At 37.0% G+C, this 20,911-nt stretch overlaps 1 protein-coding gene and 2 long non-coding RNA genes across 3 annotated transcripts in view; 1 reads left to right on the forward strand and 2 right to left on the reverse strand.

Annotated features, from left to right (window-relative positions):
• Positions 1–20,911, forward strand: part of LOC132113080 (uncharacterized) — a 216,963-nt gene that overhangs the window by 158,804 nt on the left and 37,248 nt on the right. The window lies entirely within an intron of this gene.
• The window catches only part of LOC132113077 (peroxidasin-like), a 68,858-nt gene continuing 48,320 nt past the window's right edge, over positions 374–20,911 (reverse strand). Inside the window, exons 13-23 of the mRNA XM_059520892.1 lie at positions 16,517–16,629; positions 16,231–16,387; positions 14,846–14,954; positions 11,025–11,182; positions 7,808–9,311; positions 7,599–7,733; positions 6,606–6,814; positions 4,889–5,003; positions 3,924–4,053; positions 3,499–3,612; positions 374–667 (exon numbers count right to left, since the gene is read on the reverse strand). Coding sequence (XP_059376875.1) covers positions 533–667; positions 3,499–3,612; positions 3,924–4,053; positions 4,889–5,003; positions 6,606–6,814; positions 7,599–7,733; positions 7,808–9,311; positions 11,025–11,182; positions 14,846–14,954; positions 16,231–16,387; positions 16,517–16,629 — 2,879 coding nt within the window. The 3' untranslated portion in view covers positions 374–532. The remainder of the gene's footprint in view (positions 668–3,498; positions 3,613–3,923; positions 4,054–4,888; positions 5,004–6,605; positions 6,815–7,598; positions 7,734–7,807; positions 9,312–11,024; positions 11,183–14,845; positions 14,955–16,230; positions 16,388–16,516; positions 16,630–20,911) is intronic.
• LOC132113079 (uncharacterized) lies at positions 10,204–11,016 on the reverse strand. The gene is made up of 2 exons (XR_009425076.1): positions 10,696–11,016; positions 10,204–10,608 (listed from the first exon to the last, which is right to left on the reverse strand). It is a non-coding gene; the product is annotated as an uncharacterized LOC132113079 (long non-coding RNA).

Here is a 20,911-nt window from a genome sequence, read left to right on the forward strand (position 1 = left end):
TTCAGTTAAGAAATCGTGCCCATTTCTTTTAAGTATAACTGACAAATATGTATCGCACTGACTCTACCAGTTAATGTGAAAACTGTGCAGCCCAAAACAACAGAAATTTGATATGCAATTCAAATTAGTAAATCTTAAATTTAAGCTTATATATATATATATATATATATTTATATGTATTTTTTTTAATGCAACTGACTGCAATTTTCAAGTAATCCTGAAGACTTTGGTTCGGTGTGTTTGATTAGTGATCGAGCTGAACTCTGCAGGAAAGTGTCCCTCCAGGACCGGAGCCGCCCATCTCTTCTGGTGGTTGTCTCCCGGTTAACATGCCTTAGGGGGAAAACAGGGCCCCAACATTCATCTGTTCAAATACTTTTTAAGGTAGTGTATTTTTGGTTCTTTGTTTAGGGCATCTGAGGATATGCAAACAAAAATATCAATACGTGACAAACAACAAAAAACCCTGATACGCAACTATGGAACAAATGGAGGCATGAGCTCAAGGTCACATTGGTTAAGTGTGCTGAGGTTATACGTGGCGCTCGTTATCCTGCGGTTGTGATGGCTGGTTGAGGCACACGGGGCAGCAAGAGCCTTTTGGCATCACTGGCTTCAGACATGCTGCCGGCGGACACTTTTCCACGAAACACGTCACCTGGGCCTCCTAACAGAGACAGAGACAGAGACACACCTGAGCTGAAAACAGGACGATATTTCTGTAGGAAGCATGACAGGTATGTCCCCCTTTACTTGTGGACTAGTGATGTTTTTATCAGCTGTTTGGGACTCTTATTTGGGAGCAAGTGATATAATGCTACATTTTTCCAAACTGAGGGTCGGGTCCATTTTTTGGGTGAACTATTCCTTTAAGCTACACGTGATTGACTGCAGATTCTATCCCAGATTGAGTTATAATGTTACAATGACACACAGTACCATGTGAGGGCATTTGTCAGTTTTTGACAGCTAAAGTTCCCCCTAGGAATCAGTCTGTCTACTGATCCGTCTATCAACAATAATAAGTACATGAGAGCGCTGGGATCCTGCATATTCTTTTGCAGTGAGATAAAGAAAACACAGATGGAACAGATATTTCACATCCAAACGAACACTCACTCAGAGCCAAAAGTGAGTAGAATTTGGCATAATTGAGTAAATAACATCGTCTCAATGAGTCATTTGGTAAATCATAAATAAACTATTTTCAACACAGCCTAATGGAACTTAGAAGTGTGTAAAACAGTTGAAATCCATTGTTTGGTAATAATTATTTTAATAACCAGTGGCTTTCTAGATCAATAATAATAATAATAATAATAAATAAACAACGCTAGAGTCTCTGAAGGTGACAAAAAAAAATCACTCCATACTCCACTTTCCTGTAATCCTGCAATTCAGCACTGAAGGTTGTATTTTATGTAATGAACTACAACCCGAATTCCGGAAAAGTTGGGACGTTTTTTTTTTATTTTAATAAAATGAAAACTAAAAGACTTTCAAATCACATGAGCCAATATTTTATTCACAATAGAACATAGATAACATAGCAAATGTTTAAACTGAGAAAGTTTACAATTTTATGCACAAAATGAGCTCATTTCAATTTTGATTTCTGCTACAGGTCTCAAAATAGTTGGGACGGGGCACGTTTACCATGGTGTAGCATCTCCTTTTCTTTTCAAAACAGTTTGAAGACGTCTGGGCATTGAGGCTATGAGTTGCTGGAGTTTTGCTGTTGGAATTTGGTCCCATTCTTGCCTTATATAGATTTCCAGCTGCTGAAGAGTTCGTGGTCGTCTTTGACGTATTTTTCGTTTAATGATGCGCCAAATGTTCTCTATAGGTGAAAGATCTGGACTGCAGGCAGGCCAGGTTAGCACCCGGACTCTTCTACGACGAAGCCATGCTGTTGTTAAAACTGCAGTATGTGGTTTTGCATTGTCCTGCTGAAATAAACAAGGCCTTCCCTGAAATAGACGTTGTTTGGAGGGAAGCATATGTTGCTCTAAAACCTTTATATACCTTTCAGCATTCACAGAGCCTTCCAAAACATGCAAGCTGCCCATACCGTATGCACTTATGCACCCCCATACCATCAGAGATGCTGGCTTTTGAACTGAACGCTGATAACATGCTGGAAGGTCTCCCTCCTCTTTAGCCCGGAGGACACGGCGTCCGTGATTTCCAACAAGAATGTCAAATTTGGACTCGTCTGACCATAAAACACTATTCCACTTTGAAATAGTCCATTTTAAATGAGCCTTGGCCCACAGGACACGACGTCGCTTCTGGACCATGTTCACATATGGCTTCCTTTTTGCATGATAGAGCTTTAGTTGGCATCTGCTGATGGCACGGCAGATTGTGTTTACCGACAGTGGTTTCTGAAAGTATTCCTTGGCCCATTTAGTAATGTCATTGACACAATCATGCCGATGAGTGATGCAGTGTCGTCTGAGAGCCCGAAGACCACGGGCATCCAATAAAGGTCTCCGGCCTTTTCCCTTACGCACAGAGGTTTCTCTGAATCTTTTGATGATGTTATGCACTGTAGATGATGAGATTTGCAAAGCCTTTGCAATTTGACGTTGAGGAACATTGTTTTTAAAGTTTTCCACAATTTTTTTACGCAGTCTTTCACAGATTGGAGAGCCTCTGCCCATCTTTACTTCTGAGAGACTCTGCTTCTCTAAGACAAAGCTTTTATAGCTAATCATGTTACAGACCTGATATCAATTAACTTAATTAATCACTAGATGTTCTCCCAGCTGAATCTTTTCAAAACTGCTTGCTTTTTTAGCCATTTGTTGCCCCCGTGCCAACTTTTTTGAGACCTGTAGCAGGCATTAAATTTTAAATGAGCTAATTAAGTGGATAAAAGTGTAAAATTTCTCAGTTTAAACATTTGCTACGTTATCTATGTTCTATTGTGAATAAAATATTGGCTCATGTGATTTGAAATTCCTTTAGTTTTCATTTTATTAAAATTTAAAAAACGTCCCAACTTTTCCGGAATTCGGGTTGTATATGGTCAAGACTGTTTTATACAGTCAGAAAAACAATGCTACTGTACAAGGAAATTGCAATATATATTGAATATTATACTGATATATACTGAATACATCATTGTGCATAATGACAATAGTAAAATTAACATTTGAACTCTTAAAATGGAAAAAATGCTTCTCATATATTACATTGTTTGTTAGTAAGGCGTATCTCATATATTACATCAAAGGTAGTGTATGACAGCTTATTGCACATTTTAAGGACATTTTTATTTAACCTTGGTCCATGAACACTTGTGTAATCCTGAACCAAAACCAGCTGAGAATAACTGCTTGGGATAAGTCAAATGTTTCACAATACCCTGAACATTGTGCACAACTACTGTGTTCACAAGCCCATGAATGCAAGTAAAAAATGCAGCACAGTCTACATGTGAATGCACCTGAAGATTGAAGTCAGAAATGCTCAATGCACTGATGAACTTACATGACACTGACAGCTGGTGCAGGGGTTCTTCTTCCAACGCTCTCCATCTACTCGCTCTCTCCCGTCCTCATCTGCACAGTCTGTCCTGCTCAGACGGCCTTCAAGTCTTTTTATCTGTCAGTTCCAACAGTGAGATTTTTTTGTTTCTGTCTATTCTTTGCATTACAATAAATGCTACGGTATATTCTGTTTTAATGCACCATACTATACTGATTCATATTATAATGCGTGGGAGTGAAACCTGCTCAAATATGATTACTGATTCAGGATGCTGAACTGAAACATTTCTTGATTTGTGTCTGAGCAGATCATCCTCATCTATTCAGTTTACCAACAAAAGTCAATTCATTCATAAATTTCTGCGACTGGATTTTCACAAGGTTTATATAAATAGATAAAGTATATAGTGCATCATGAGTCCTAACCTGTTTACGTAAACTTGTGATAGTTTTCTGCATATCAGCAACAAAGTCTTGGAAATCCTTAGCAGAGGGTTCAGTGCTTGACTTCGGTGACACAGTTATGTTTACTGCAGTTCGAGCTTCTTCCAAATCGCTGAAAAACAGAAATCATTCAAAGTGTGATTGATTGATAGATAAATGAGCTTTAACAAATTAAACCATGCATTATTTGTTATTCATACTATAGACAGAGTGTGATGATGTTTCCACAGTTATTAACATTGTATATAATTATTGTATAATAATAATAATGTAAATTTGATATAGTTAGAAAACTATACTTCTGTTTTATCACCTTGGCATTACATTTCAGAAATCTGGTTTACGCTTGAGGGAGTGACAAACAAAATAAATATCTTGATATTTGTTTTTCATCTTTTAGAAAGACATAGTCTAATTTCTGTTTCTCCACTATAGAAGTTTACCCAACTATGTGCCAGATTTACTAACAGCTTGCGCCAGCGCAAACCGTCTTTTGGTGTTAAAATAGTGCTGTCAGGATTTACTAAAGATGCGCAGTGACGAATAAGCACTGAAAAGGCATGGACACAGTTATTTTTGCACCTGACCTTAATGAAAATGCATTTGTAGGAGTTTCCCTTTCAGAGGCAAAATTTATGGGAGTATTCGAAAACATATAATGTCTGCGCGCGTCAAATTACTGGTAATTGAGCCATTATTTAACGTCCAGAAACCTTGTGAACCTTGTCAGTAAATCACATGCAGAATTATTTTCCCCTCCCATTTGCACTTTTATGGAATCAAATTTTTATGGAATTTAATTTGCACTGTTTAGTAAATCTGGCCATATGATTTTTGTTTCTGAGAATCCAGGAAATGTGAAAATGGTCCATTATCAGTAATGCTATGAGAATTTACAAATGATCTTTGGTGAAATGCAGAAATGAAATGGAGCATGTGAGTTGTACCTGCTGTTGTCGGTGAGGTTAGTGGCAGGTTTGTCCTCTGCATAGCTGTGCTCCGCTGACCTGCGGCCTCTGAAGTGGTACGACAGGGCATTGAACTGACCTTTAGTACGGCAGTCTGCAGGTGCAAGAAATTCAGCCTTTATTTGGTGCAGAAAAAACAGCTGTACAAAGACTAGACAGGACATTTACAGCACTGACAAAAGAAAGCTGTCACGGATTGCAAAATTTGACTGGACGGACAAGAATAACAGTATCTATAGAACATTAGATATACAATTTTGAAGTAAAATAATGCAGTTAGAATGCATTTATTTTAATTAATTAGGTAGAGAATTAGCATGTGCCGATTACCTGCATCTGTGCAGCACTTTACAGTGAAGCTGTGAGTTTAATTACTTCAGAAGCAGAAATGCTTATAATGTAGTGGTTTTGTGTGTGCTTGAGTGTCTGTGTGTGCTATGAATGATGAAGGGAGCTTATTAATATTGAACAGTGTTTTAGCTACCTGTGCATTATAGAGTTTTAATAGACACATTCCAGCCAATCAGAGTATTCAGATAGACTATGGTTTAATCCTTATTTAAATCTTTAATTTTACATTATGAAAAATGAAACAAAATAATTTTTAATTAATGAAGAGGAATATGAAGTGAAGAAAAATAGAGCACGAATGTCAAGGACAAAAAAACAAAAAAAAACATACAATCTCAAAAGAATAAATAATTCAGTGTATATGTGCATATTCAAGCAAGTTTAGCGATTCAAATAATTTCAAATGGTTTTTAACATCGAATAAATTAAAAGCAACACAAAACATATTACAAGGCCTTAGTGAGAATACTGCAGTTGAAAACAGTGATTTGATGTTGATTATGCTGTCAACTTTGGGTTTTGAATGCCTTTTCTACTTAAATAATTAGGTATCAAAATTCGAATACACGTTCCTATCCTAGCTTTAAAATGCCAGCATATTATAATGATTTCTGAAGGATCATCTGTCACTGAAGTCTGGACTAATGATGCTGAAAATTCAGTTTTGATCACAGCAATCGATAACATTTTATATACAGTACAGAGCAAAAGTTTGGACACACCTTCTCATTCAAAGAGTTTTCTTTATTTTCATGACTATGAGTCTCACTGAAGGCATCAAAGGCTATTTGAGCAAGAAGGAGAGTGATGGGGTGCTGCGCCAGATGACCTGGCCTCCACAGTCACCGGACCTGAACCCAATCGAGATGGTTTAGGGGTGAGCTGGACCGCAGACAGAAGGCAAAAGGGCCAACAAGTGCTAAGCATCTCTCGGGGAACTCCTTCAAGACTGTTGGAAGACCATTTCAGGTGACTACCTCTTGAAGCTCATCAAGAGAATGCCAAGAGTGTGCAAAGCAGTAATCAAAGCAAAAGGTGGCTACTTTGAAGAAACTACAATATGACATATTTTTAGTTGTTTCACACTTTTTCGTTATGTATATAATTCCATATATGATTCCACCTGTGTTAATTCATAGTTTTGATGCCTTCAGTGTGAATCTACAATTTTCATAGTCATGAAAATAAAGAAAACTCTTTGAATGAGAAGGTGTCCAAACTTTTGGTCTGTACTGTATATATGTATCCTTGGTGAGCATAAGAGATGTCTTTGAAAAACATTAAAAATGTCTTAAACATTGCCAACTGACTGGTACCTGTAGAATATCAGATGCAAGTCTCATACCTTCACAGCAGTCCTGCCACATACGTAGGTCAATCTTTGGTAAATCATCACAGCTTCCATAACCATGAGGGAATTCAGCCACGCTAAAGACATCTGACTGGATTCGGGTGATGTTGTCACTATTGTCACACAGCACCCGAGCGAGAGACGTCTGCTTCAGCTGAGTTAACTGAGCAGGGCTAAAGGAGCCAGGGTTCTCATACCAAAACCTATAATTACATAAAGAGAAGATGATTATTGATTTAACCATGTCAGTGAAGCACATCACTAAATAATAATTATGTCTTCCATTATACCAAATTGAATAAAACATCACAGGTTTCATAGTTCCCAGTGTAACCACATAACAAATTAATGAATTAATAATTTATACCTGTTACTACTAGTATATCGAACCTTTCTCGGGTATATACCACTAAACATGAGTGCGTATGAGTATGAGTATGTACTATAGCAAATCCCAACAGCTTGACTGTATATATTTTTGAAAAATGTAAACAATATATAAAAAAATATAAATTGTTAGATTTTCCCTAAATTGGCTTATTGGACTATATAGGTACAGTTGAACACTACAAAACTATTTTTCTTCTCTCCAATTCATGTTGTCCATCACTATTTGGCTTTTTCCGTCTTAAGCAGCGAGGCAACCGTATATACAACATGCTGTGTTTCTGTGACTGACCAAAGCATGCGAACGTGAGGCACGATTGATTGGGTGTCTGTTGCTAGTATCGTTTAACAAGGTACATGTTTGGCACCATAACATAGCACTGCTATCACTGCTCCGGAGCAAGCTTTCATAACATGTAACTTGTCTAAATTACAAATGTGAAACGTGCCTTCAGCCATAGTTAAAAATGGGGTTTATAATGATGATAACCCAGGGTTAAGTCCAGTGTAAAAAGCCCTAATGTGTATTAAGAAAAGCACTATTAAAATTTGTAAAAAAAAAATATATATATATTTCTGCGGAAGAAGGCCAGGTCTTACCGGTCACCATCTCTGAGACGCTTGAACTGGGTTGCCAGTAAACACATGAGGGTCGGTCCCAGTCTGCTGCCAGGAACCAGCTCTTCAGCCATCAGCGCAGGAAATAGGTCAATATTCTGAGGTGTGCCATAGAGCCTGGGAGCAGAAAAGACCATTAGATCCAGAAAATGCTGAATGTTGTCCTTCAGTGATGTAGAATAAGACCTAACCTTTGAAGCTTTTCTCGCACGCTGGGGTTCTGAATCTCATTCCTTAGATCATCAAACGTCTGCGCGGATGTCAGGTTGCAGAACACCCGGTAGTCATTGTAAGGTGGTATACCATGATCACGTCCCCTTTGGATATTCATGGCAGCAAGGTCAAGCGCCACGGCGTGTGCCATCGAGAAAAGGCGTTCGGTAAGTTCACTGTTAAGCAGCTGAGTGGATACTCGCATTTTTCCCGCCACTCCAAACAAGCCACGGAGCAGAGGATCGATGCCTCCTTCGTTCACAATACGGAAGGGTGAGAAAAAAGCCTTATGCAGCAAAATGTGTCCTTGCTGGATGGGCTGAAAGTTTTCGTCGAGCCGGTACAGAATTGGGTTAATGAGTGTATGGCCAAAGCGGAAAGCAGCAGTGGCAAAAGCATTGAGGATGCCAGCATTAATATTGGGATTATATCCGTTATAGTCACCCATTAGCCTCATGCCAGCCTCGCCCAGTATTTTGGGCAACCAATGGCTGTAGGTTATATGCTGCATTTGGGCTCCGATTATCTTCCGTGTCTCATGGTAAATGGTGTCGCCATCCCAATGGGGATTGAGACGTAGCAACTCGCTGGCAATGCGGTTATGTTCACGGAACCAAACCGTGTGCATAGCCGTCAATCCAAGCTGCTCATTGGCACGATGGTCCCCGGCTAGGAAGCAAGGAATGGGACTTTCGTTTTCGTCCCGCATGCACTCTGTTGGTGGGCCAGTTGCAAATGGAAGCAATGGCTTGCCAGTGCGTTGCACAATGCCCTGCCGCAACATGCCCCGATGGCTGGCCAAGTCACGGATCTCTTCTGCCTCGTGCTGCGAGCTGCCGTAAACATTGGAGGCATCGATGTATGAGGTGAGCTGGTTCATCTGCTCACGTGGATACACAGAGTTCATAAGCAGAGAGGTCATTCCACTGCCGCAAACAGGACTAGAGCGTACAAAGAACATGCAACGTGCTCCATTGTGCCGCTGCCGTGGATCGTCAGGAGGGAACATGATTGGAAAACAAGGTGGGTCATTGGTGCACACCGAGGTACACAACTGTCCATCAGAGAAACGAGACTGGCTGAGGGATACAACGGTTGAATCCAGGTCGTGGTCAAGGAACTGGCCCCATTGCATAAGCATGTGTGTGTAGCGATCATCTGGGGTGATGGTCTCCGTCCCAATCATGGAAGTGGAGACCAGGCGTGGAAGAGGCAGAGTGAAGCTGTTATGCCTTCGCTCAGTGGCACCACGTGGGAGATTAAAGCCATTGTCGTAGACAGGCTTTAGCAATCGCTCGAAGGCAGTGAGCGAGGCGCCCCACATGGGGTGCTGCAGGTTGTTGCAAGTGCCATCATGGGTGCGATACTTCTGGTGGAAGCAGATATCCGAGCAATTGTTGAAGCGCCGATGGGCCGTGCAGCCAGACAGGTTAGCTATCATATCCAGGAAACGTGGTGACACCAAGTCATTATAGCGGTAGGCTGTTAAAAAAAAAGATAAGAAAGAGTGTGTGTCTTGTAAAATCATTCTGATCTCAGTTTAAAAAAAGGTGCTGGACTCCTACTATTTTGTAAAGTGACAAATACAGTTGAAATGAATGGTTATAGAGGGACAGTTGATTCAAAAATGAGAATTTTGTCATGATTTACTCACTCTTGTGTAATTCAGACTTTGGTTAATCTTTTTTAATTAAATCTGATATCTCTATTGAAAACCTCATTTAATCAAAACTTAGGAGATCTGAAAAATAAATCCTCATGTATTGAGTGTTTATTTTTTAATCAAAGTCATGTGATTAATTTAGGGTTTAATTTACATCTGAACAATGATTGACACAGATAAATAGATAATACATATTGTAAACACAGAAGCTCAAACACGTTTATGATGCACAAGTTTCTGTTTATCATATGTGTCCATGGACCACAAAACCAGTCATAAGGGTAATTTTTTTAAATTGATACATACACATCATAAGTTTTCCATTGATGTAAGGAGGACAATATTTGGCAGATATTACAACTATTTGAAAATCTCGAATCTGAGGGTGCAAAAAAAAATCTAAATATTGAGAAAATCACCTTTAAAGTTGTCCAATTGAATTCCTTAGCAATGCATATTACTAATGATAATACATTTTTGATATATTTATTGTATGAAATTTAGAAAATATCTCTGTGGAAAATGATCTTTACTTAATATAATGATTTTTGGCATAAAATAAAAATCAATCATTTTGACACATATAGTGCATTTTTGGCTATAGCTACAAATATACCTGTGCTACTTATGACTGCTTTCGAGTTGTGTTCTGATAAGTCACAAAAACAAGAGCACACACACACACACACACACACACACACAAACGGTTCATATAGATTTGTATAATTAATATTTATTCATTTTATGATGCCTTTATTAACTTTTTGGATTATCTAAATGTTCAGTGAAGGGACAAAAACCTTGTAGGTTTTAATAAAATATCTTAGTTTTCATTTCAAAGATTAACCAAAAACTTATGTGTTTGAAACGGCATAACTGAGTGGATGATGACATAATTTACATTTTTGGGTGAACTATCCCTTTAAGAGGGCACAGTCTCATCCTCAAGCAATAACTGGACAAAACCGGTTCAAATCGGACTGTCTCACAGCTGCAGTTTCTGTGAGTAAGGTTACACTAGTTATTAACAGCCTGGTAAGAAAGTTGTGTTGATATAATGTGAACTAATTAGATGGAAAGTGGACCAGATCCTATTATGATGGTTAACCACATCAACTCTGGGGACCCACCGGTGGGTCCAATATTGCATATGCCTAATTCTCAAAAAATCAAAATAACAGCTCAAGTGGTTAAATTTCTGACAGAGTTAGACGAGACAGCAGTAGATGCAAGTAATTGTGCCTGTTGACCCCTTCTTGGTATTTGTGTCAGTGAATGTGTCCGGAGGGTAAATGCTCAGATTGGGGCAGGGCTTGTCCAAACATGTGAGGCCATTTTGTCTTAGTGTAGCGATGAAAGCTGTGCTGTTGTCATAACCAGAAAAAACAGTGATCCATGTCTTCTGCAGCAGAAAGCACTACAGTGTCTGCTGATTATTTAGTAAAGCAGACATTTGCCATATACTAGTTATAATATTGAATCACCATAGCAAAAATCTCTCATTTGATAAGCAGCATGTTGGTGTGAAATACCAGTTCCATTAGTGTCCACCATGAGGCCCTGGTTGACATGCCTCTGGATGAGAAGGAGGGTCTGCTCAAAAATCTCTCCCGCTCTGGCCTGCTCCACTGTGTATGGGTCCCGGGGGTAACGAAACAGAGCCAGAAGCTCTGCAGGGGTACGAGGAGATCTGATGATGGTGGAGAACACATTAACTTCCACATTCACAAAAGTCCTTCAGACCCACTCTGGAAGAGAATACATACAGTAGGTGGCCAACCAAAATGCCTACTACCGCCGCGTGTACAACCACCGCAGGGCACGGCTTTAACTGCAAGTCAGTCGCGTGTTAAAGTCATTCAGGAAACTACCGCCAGGTGGTGCAAAGGGACAGTTTGCAAACTGACTGCAATTATATTTTGTTTTGTAATCTCAGGTCAAATATGAAACAAAAATAACTTTATAATACAACATAACAACCTTACAAATCATTAGAAAATTTATTTTACATTTATTTTTAGAAAGTTAATCTCCAAATGTGAGATGGTCATATAGGCTGCAGCCTCATGCATTAAAAAAAAAAATAATAATAATAATAATTTACACAGAGGCTCTTACTGCATGTTATGGTTATTAAACATTCATTATGAAACCATTAAAACCACACAATTTTCTTATGTTGTATTAAGGGGCTTTCATTTCGATCTACAGGCTGATGAAAGTTTTTCAACGAACAATCCTGACCTTGGCCGCTGGTCCACTGTACAAGCATACATATCGATGTGTACAAGACTGCATGTTCATGAGACTTTATTTGCATTGCAATTTTCTCTGACTCACACCATAAAAATAAATAATAATAATAATACGACATGAAAAAATAGAAATTGTACAAAAAAAATTGATATTAACTTGGAATATATAGATTACATTTAAGGATGTGTGCATTATGACATAAAAAATTTAACGATTGAGAAGATGGCTTATTATTGTGTGTTATAGTCTAGGCCTAGTTCTAACATATTTTGGCACTATAGTCACATTAATGTTAAAAATTGTGAAAGGCTTAAAACTTACATTTAATAATTTGTTTATTTAATATTTATATTAAATAAATGCATGCTCTTTTATTAAAGGAGTTTTATACATAAATTAAAAATGTAACAAAAAGTAGGCCAAATATATGAGAATATTGACATTTTCCATAAAGATTGCGTATGTAGCCTAGCTCACTAAAATATTCTACCACTTTAAATTCTCAGATGAAAAGTAAACCACCATTTCTTTAGGATAATTTAACACATAATTCATATTATATAAAAAGTATATACTGCACACCTGGTAAATGTTTCAAATCTAAAATATGGTTTAATACTGTGTAGCTTTGAGTAAATATATGCACAGGCTTATAGGATTGACATTTATCCTGCTTGAATTCATTCTAAGAAACGCACGTAACTTCATAAGTAGGCCTACAAAATTGACATCTGTGAATATTAAATATTTTAACTACAGTGTTTTTCTTTTATTTTCCCCGACTGCAGCCGTCAAATGTAACACATCGGTGAGGCAAAGCTGACAGCTATTTGTGAAAAAAGTGCTTTGATGAGCTTGTTTGATAACTTGTGGTTAAAGCGCCACTCAGCGGGCAAAAGCTGCAAATGCACTTTGCAGACGCGGTGGCAGCGGCGCTCACTGCGGTAGAAAGCACATTCTGGTTGGCCACCTACTGTAGACCTGCATTCCATCTAACTGATAACTATTTCAATCTCATAATTTCTTATTAATCAATTCAAAACTTTTTTCATACTGTGGACAGTGGACAGAAAATAAACCCCAGTAAATAGGGTAAACATTTCTTTAATAGATCACACCACGTTTCCCCCACTGATTGATTATATGTGACCCTGGACCACAAAACCAGTCTTAAAGGTTCACCCTCATGTCGTTCCAAACCTGCATGAGTTGCTTTCTTATGTTGAACATAAAAGAAGATATTTTGAAGATTGCTGGTAATCAAACAGTTGGTGGTTGCCATTGACTTCCATAGTAGAAAAAAAAAATACTATGCAAGTAAATGGCAACCACCATATTAGTAAATCAGGTAGCAACTTCAACAAGGGTTGCATAATCTGGCAGGGGTTCAGAATTCGGTACCGCCGGTGGCAACAGCGAGAATAACATTTACGCCTTCTTTCTTTGCGAGAACATCTGGGCAGCGTTATGCAAATCTTCCCACATCATGGGAAGAACGAGCCATTTTAGGTAGGAGTGGTTTAACTTTTATAAAGAATATCTCTTTGGGTTTGAGACTTTAGTCTTTGCAACTTTACAGATCTTCTCTATGCACCAAGAGCTTGTAACACTCCAAAGAGAAAGAAAATGATTCAGATTCCAGAATTTTAAATAGTTGTATATCAGCCAAATATTGTCCTATCCTTACAAACACAAATACATCAATGGAAAGCTTACAGAATTTATTCAGCTTTCAGATGAAGTACAACTTGGTTTAAAAAAATGGGTTTTGTTGTCCAGGGTCAGATATTAGGAATTGCTTTTTTTTTTTTTGTAATAGACATTTTCTGAAATGTTTAAATATGCAGAAGAGGCATTATCTAATTTGCAACATGTTTTTTTTTTCTCTCTCTTTTAAATAAAACGTTACATGAGTGAGTTAGAGATTGAATGTTCTGCAGGAACACACATGCTAAAATAGTGACATATTATTAAAGTAAAATGGAAACTATGTCCTAGTAAAAAGCACATCTAAACCCCATTGAACAGCATAAACACAAAGTGTTTCCAAACCTTGGGCAACTTGGATCATATATTTTTTCCCCAGAGAAGCTCACTTTGAAAACTGCTTTCAAAATGCATGCTTCTAAGTGCTGTCACTGACAAAGTACCTAAACTTCTGCCCACCTTTAAGTAGTTTTTACAGCTCTAATTGTCAAAAGAAATTCTGCTTTGAGAGAAAAATGTATTTCCTAAATTCTTACTAAAACATTTAACTAATTACATTCTAATAAGTGACATTTTAAAAGCTGACTACAAATAACAGCCTAACTACCTGGCTTCAGTTATTTGTCAGAATAACTAATTTACTGTTTACTAGGGTTACTTGAGAGAACCATATAAAACAGTGAATAAGTGATTTTAGAGAATCAATAATAAGCATTTGCTCCAAGGCTGTTGGTGTCGATTCAAACTAAAGCTAAAAACCTCAAAGCCTTCAGCATAAATTTTTATCATTCAGAGAGTTGGCTTCACTTCACATATTATCTCTTGAGAACTAAGAATGCGCCAAGTTATAACAATATATCTGTGGTCATTTGTGCCAAAAGTGTTGACAGGTTTTTTTTTTTACCCATGACCAGTTGTTTTGGACTGCATAAATTCAATAAGCATGCTATAATGTCTTGGCAAGCTTAGACAAAATGTCAACAAACTTTGTCATTTAAAATTTAAAACAGTCATGTGAGGAAAAATGACATCAGTTTTGTACTTCTAAATCTAATCTTTGGCAATCTCTCTTTATAATGATAACATCTCTCCATTAGACTTCATTCAAAAGCATTTGTCTTGAAGCAGTCCTCTCCAGTTATGAAACACAAACACTCTCAATGAGCTAATGTGAGCTGGCACTGGCCTCGACAGACAAAATCACCCCCTAACATCAAGCTCAGAGCACAGAGTTCCCTTGCAGTGATAAATTAGGAATCATACCGCAGTGACCAGCCCTTGTCCAAGGCATAAATGGTCCCAGTAAATTCCTGATGGGTTATGGCACTGTGACTCACAGCAGAAGGAATTGTTTTCTTGGCATGTTTTGCCTGCAGCACCAAGCGCTCACCCGTCAAAGAGCTGCCTCCTGGTGGAGTCTATTGCGCTGTTTATGCTACGAATGGCCTCTTCAAGGGACGTTGAGACAAACGGATCACCCTCCCTGCTCACCTGCGGGACTGGAGAAAATTATACAAAACTCAGTATAAATAAAAGCTTGTGAATTGGAAATTTTAATCGGCACACATGATGAAAGACTGAACAGAAGCTCCATTTGATAACTGGACCTTTAATAAATATTGACTTAAAATGTTAAATCATGCCATTATTTAAAAATACAACATGATAATTAACTGCATGATATGACAATAAATTAATCAAATTAATCTTATCAAATGCCTGCTGAGAAGTCTCCAAATTAAGAAAATCTAATCCATTACAACAAGTGTAAAACCTTTGTAGCAGATTTAGACAAGAGGAGCTGGAGGAGGTGGAGGGTCCAATCGTGCAGGAACAGCACACAATAAGACAGACTATTCAAATGTTAATGAAGTGATCTCATTGGTTAAAGATCCAGCAGACGCCAATCAGCTTGTGCTATTTAGTATTGCTAGCAAATTACAGGTTTGTTTAACTTCATGCTGTGCTATGTAGGCCGATCAGCATCTGACTTGAAGCTGTGCATCATGGTTAGAATTTTTTTTTTTTTTTGAGAAATTTTGTTAACTTGAGACAGCACCTAACTTTACTGTTATTACAAAACAAAGTATGCAGTGGGGAAATGCACGGTTTTGTTTTTATCCTGACACTTTCAATTCAGGCAATGTTCACAAATTAATGTTTTTATAACAGTAGAAACTGTTTCATGTTATTTGTGTCATGTTTGTCAAAAAAAATAAGATGTATAAAAAGTCATTTAAATAGTCTTCTGTCCTATAGGCTTATGGTTACTTTATTCCTGTACATACAGACGAATACTGTGTAAGCAGTGCAAAGTATTGACTTTTTTTTTTTGACTGTTGTTACATGAAAACATCTGAAATGTCTGTGTATCTGGAAAATATCAAACATTTATTTTTGTTTTACAATATTTAAAATATTTAGTTGTGATAAAGTATGCAAACACTGTAAGTGTCATTATGAGGAACAGAAAATGTCCAACTTCACATCTCTGTTTTTAACTTTCCTATCTCCAAGTGGCAAATCTCATTTATCGGTTAAATCCAGTTAAACAAACGTTACATATCAAGGATCTATCAGTTTGAGCCAGTTTAAATTTTCATGAATTAATTGTTCATTTTAACACGAAAAAAAAAAGCTCATTCTGTTATTTTCCATCCAACTATGTTTGAACGCAAAAAGCATTATTTCGATTTTGTTCTTCAATGGTCAAACCGTACTACATTTGATCACTCTGAAAATCCTAAATAGGTGTTTACAGCCTTCAATTCTTACCTTGTACTGTTAGTACCATGCTAGATGAGGAATATCCAATGGAGTTGCGGGCTACACACTCATATCGTCCCCCATCGGCAAGCCCCACGTCATGCACTTCCAGATAACCATCTGGATTGATATGAAACTTCCCACTCTCTGTAATCTGGACTCCATCCTGTAGATCAGGGGCAGAGACTGTTTAAATGAGTATCCTCACAAAACCAAGATAGTCCCATGGGGACCAAAATGGAGGAAATGGATGTATGGCCAGTTGTTAGGGAATGTGGCAGCCAATGGATCTAACCTTGCTCCATGTGATGATAGGTGTGGGTTCACCCTGCGCGCTGCACGGAATCTGGACATCTGATCCAGACTCCACAGTCGTATCCCTTGGAGCGCTTGTGAAAACAGGCCTTACTGGTGATGTAAAACCATATGTTAATGATTACAGCGCACAAAAACTCAGCTAAATCTATTATGAGTCATGCACATAATGTACAACATGAAAAGAACATGCACAGGTCATACATGGTGCCAAGATCTTGCCGACTGTCAAGGTTCTGTAATTATAAAGTCTATGGAAGGGCAAGAGGTTGAGTCTGAGAGAGGCATGTTTGAGTCTTCAAGGACAAAATGGATTGGTTTGTTTAAAGAGCTTTGTCCAAACATTTTAACCCCCCAAAGCTACGAGTTGGGTCACAGATCTTCTGAGAAGACCTCTGAGGTCCTTAAAGGGATAGTTCAGCTTGCTGTTAATTTACTCAACCTCAGGTCATCCAAAATGTAGGTGACTTCTGAGTAAAATATCCCTTTAAGTTATTAAAAACTAGTGCACAATTACCCCATTTTATAGTTGCTCTGTAGTTATCTATTATAATTTCCCACCAACTGCTATATATACAGTATTTATTTATTTATTTATGCATTTATATATTATATATTTATATATTTATTTTTTACGTTCAGTTCTGCTAACAAGTTCTTGCATAATATGCAAAATGTTTATAATGTTAACACAACGGCATGTTATTTTTGTAGTACTGTCCTGAATGAGCTATTTCACATTATAAAGCTATTTCAACCTATTTTACATTATAAAGCTATTTCAACCTATTTTACATTATAAAGCTATTTCAAGCTATTTCACTTTATAACTAGTAGAATTTCTCACAACTCTCTCCATTTCTTCAGATACTTCCTGTATGCCGGTTCTAAATAAGAGCGACCATGAGCCAAACCTCTGCCTTGGTTTTAAAGTAAATACAGGCGGTTGTTATGCAGTGTGTTAACAACCATTACTACATGGAAACATTTTGCCATGTTGGAATTTCAAAGCTGCATGCTTTCCTGGCTACTCAACAAGCCTGTAATAAAGCTTAAGAGGTGGTTTTTAAGGCACTTACATGCAGGGACCTGGTCTTATGTCTGTCATTGAGACTTTACGGGGTATTGTTGTTCTAATTGAAGGCTTTGCTGGTGGGTAAATGACAAATTAGTTTATGAAGCCAACCCTCCTTCCCTCCTGTTAATACCATGTCTAGTCTTGTTCTGAAGGACCGTTGAATGAAGAATTGACTTCTGGTTAATGGTGTTATGGGTTAGTTTTATGCTATACTGAAGTTACATGGAGTAACATAAATGCTGTGTCCCAAACACATCAAGATGAGGCAGATATTAAATGGAGTTTGCTTGTTTATGGTTGATGAGTAATGTCGTATCTCATGCATTAATATATAGCACATGTGATGTGCACGTCAGAAATGAGAACTTATTAGATTTACTCTTTTGAAGCCTTTGCAGGGTTACTACTGTTAACTAAAACCATAATTATTATTATTTTTTTAAAGAAACGCTAACTGAAATAAAACTAATACAACATTTTCATTTAGTTTAAATTGAAGTACTAAATGACTACAATGAAATAAACTACAACGAATAAAGCAAAATTTATAAATATCTTTAACGTGGGGTTTTGTTTTTTCGTGTTCATGTCTTTTATTTTGGAGTTCAGTCACAGTCCTTGTTCTGTCATGTGATTCCCTTGTCTGTGTGTTCTGATTGGTTCTTTGGTTCATGTGTCATGTTCTCATTGGTTGTCTTAGTTGTGTGTCCTATGTCTCTCATTGCTTGGTTCCTGTCATGTGACCTGCACTGTTTGATATAAATAGCCCTCATGTTGTCATTGTCCTTTGTTGAGTAATGAACTGTGTAACCTGCTGTTGGTGAGTTTGTATTTCTGTTCATGCCAAGTCAAGTCTTTGTTTGTGTTTTGGATCATTTTGAATAAAACTGCACTTGGGTTCATCACGATTTGCCTTCAGTTGACAGTATGTTACAATATTGTATAGACATATCATATAGATATCATGAATAAAACTGCTAAACATAGACACAATGCATGACTAAAAATACTAAAACTTTAACTGAAATGAAAATAAAAACTGAAAATATAAGAATAAAATAAAATGTAATATAATAATAATAATTTAATATTAAACATTTTGCACTAATACCAGAGGTGTTTTGAATAATCTGACTTATGAAACAACAAGAACAACAACAACAAAACATGATGTTTTACTTTAATTTGAGCAAGTTTTTACAATTGTAGTCATTTAGTTGTTTTGTCATTTTTATGTCGGTATAATATGTATTTATTTATTATTATTAATTACTAAATAAATGAAAATCATAATTGTTATTATAATAGAAATTAAATGTATCAAGGACACATTCAAATAAAGTGTTACCATTTAAAAATATATATTTATTTATTTATTTATTGTCTAAGTAATTTTTTATATGATTTAGTACTTCAACTTAAACTAAACAAAAATGTCAAATGTTGCTTTGGCAACTACCAAAAAAAAAATAAAAAATCATACATAATCGTAATCGTACATCATAATGACAAAGTGAAAACAATTGTAGAAATGTATGTAAATTTATTTAAAAAAAAAAAAAAAACAGAAATATCACATTAACATAAGTATTCAGACACTTTCCTCTTGACTCTTTAGTCTTGACCCATAGTCACTCCTGTTTTGACTTGGCTGTGTGCTTAGGGTCATGCTAGAAGTGAACCTTCAGCCCAGTTTGAGGTCCTGAGCTGTGGAACAGGTTTTCATTGAGGATATCTCTGCACTTTGCTCCATTCAGCTTTTCCTCAACCCTGACCAGTCCCTCAGTTCCTGTTGCTGAAAAACACCTCTCAGCATGAGGCTACTACCCGCACACTAGGGATGCACGATATATCGGCCGCCATATCGATATCGGCCGATAAAAGTAAATTTTTCTGTTATCTTAATTGAACCGATAAGAGAATATTTGGCTGATATCTTTGAGCCGATAAATAATGCATTATCTCCTCCAGAGACACTTCAGATGCACACTTGTGCATTTACAGTCTTTTGTGCAATTTTATGTTGTAATATTGTGTTTATTTTATGCATATAAATCAGATTTTTCTCATAGAATGCGTTTGGTTAAGCTATAGCCTATAGAGGGTTAATAGAGTGCTTCAGTTTGCTGGTGATCATCTTTAGCTCCGCGCACACAGCTCAAACAGCATCTTACAACATTAATAACTATGATTGAGATTGTCATATATATAACATTATAATGAGAACCCTATTATAATAAAACATTATGAATTCGTTTGGTTTGGTTTCCGTGTTTCAGCGCGTTGTTGCGGGAAGAGCCAAGAGCGCATCCACAACGGAAGTTACACATTCTGATTAGCATGTAACTTAGTTCAAATTCACGTGTGTATTTGGTCTTTTTTCTACGTATATAATTGTAATACTATATTTATTTTGTAGAAATATCTGAATATATAATGCGTTTCCCTGTGTTGAATAAGCTGGCAGCAATTCAGTTTACCGGTGTTCATTCAGCTCTTAAGCTTCAGCACACTCAGCTTGAACAGCTTCAGCACAACATTAATAACTACAATTGGGAATGCCATAAACATAATATTATAAAGAGAATATTACCATAATAAAAAAGTTGTGAATTATTTGGGTTTATTTGCCATGTTGCAGTGCATTAAGAGCCAATGTGTCCATGACACATCTGACTATTCAGGTAGTAGCGCGGGTGCATTGCAATATTGGAAATAGGCTACTTCTCTTTTAAATCGTGAAGGCGAGCCAGTGGATATCCTAAAAGCAACGTGCAAACTTTGTGCAAGTCAAACTTATGCCGGTGAACATCTTTCACCATGATAGTTAAAGTAAAAACTGACAGTGCTTTCGACATCTGACGACGCACACATTAACAGCGTGTATTCTCTCAGAGATGACAAGAGACAAATCTCCTAATATGTTAGATATCTAACTGATTTAATTTATTTCTTTAATGTTTCTCTTGTGGCCCAAACATAGTGAAAACAATGAGAAGAAACATTATTTTTGTGTATTTTGTGTTGAACAGGTTGTTTTTGAAAGTTGGTGCATAATTGTTAATTCAGTGTTACTGAAGTGTAACAATTTTATTTAGGCTATAGGCCTATAACTCATTGTAGGCTATAATAAACCTGTTTTAAAAGACATTTTACAAAAATTTTCATTGAGGGGTATACTAAGCTAATAGCCTAATTTTTTTATTTTCCTTACAGGCTGCGAGTCACAGGGTGTCAGTTATGCAGTGATGCGCTATGAAATTGTTGCGAAGCAAATTAATTGTAATATTAATTTAA

The sequence above is a fragment of the Carassius carassius genome, chromosome 32 (assembly GCF_963082965.1).
Source record: "Carassius carassius chromosome 32, fCarCar2.1, whole genome shotgun sequence".
In the NCBI taxonomy this organism is placed as follows: domain Eukaryota; kingdom Metazoa; phylum Chordata; class Actinopteri; order Cypriniformes; family Cyprinidae; genus Carassius; species Carassius carassius.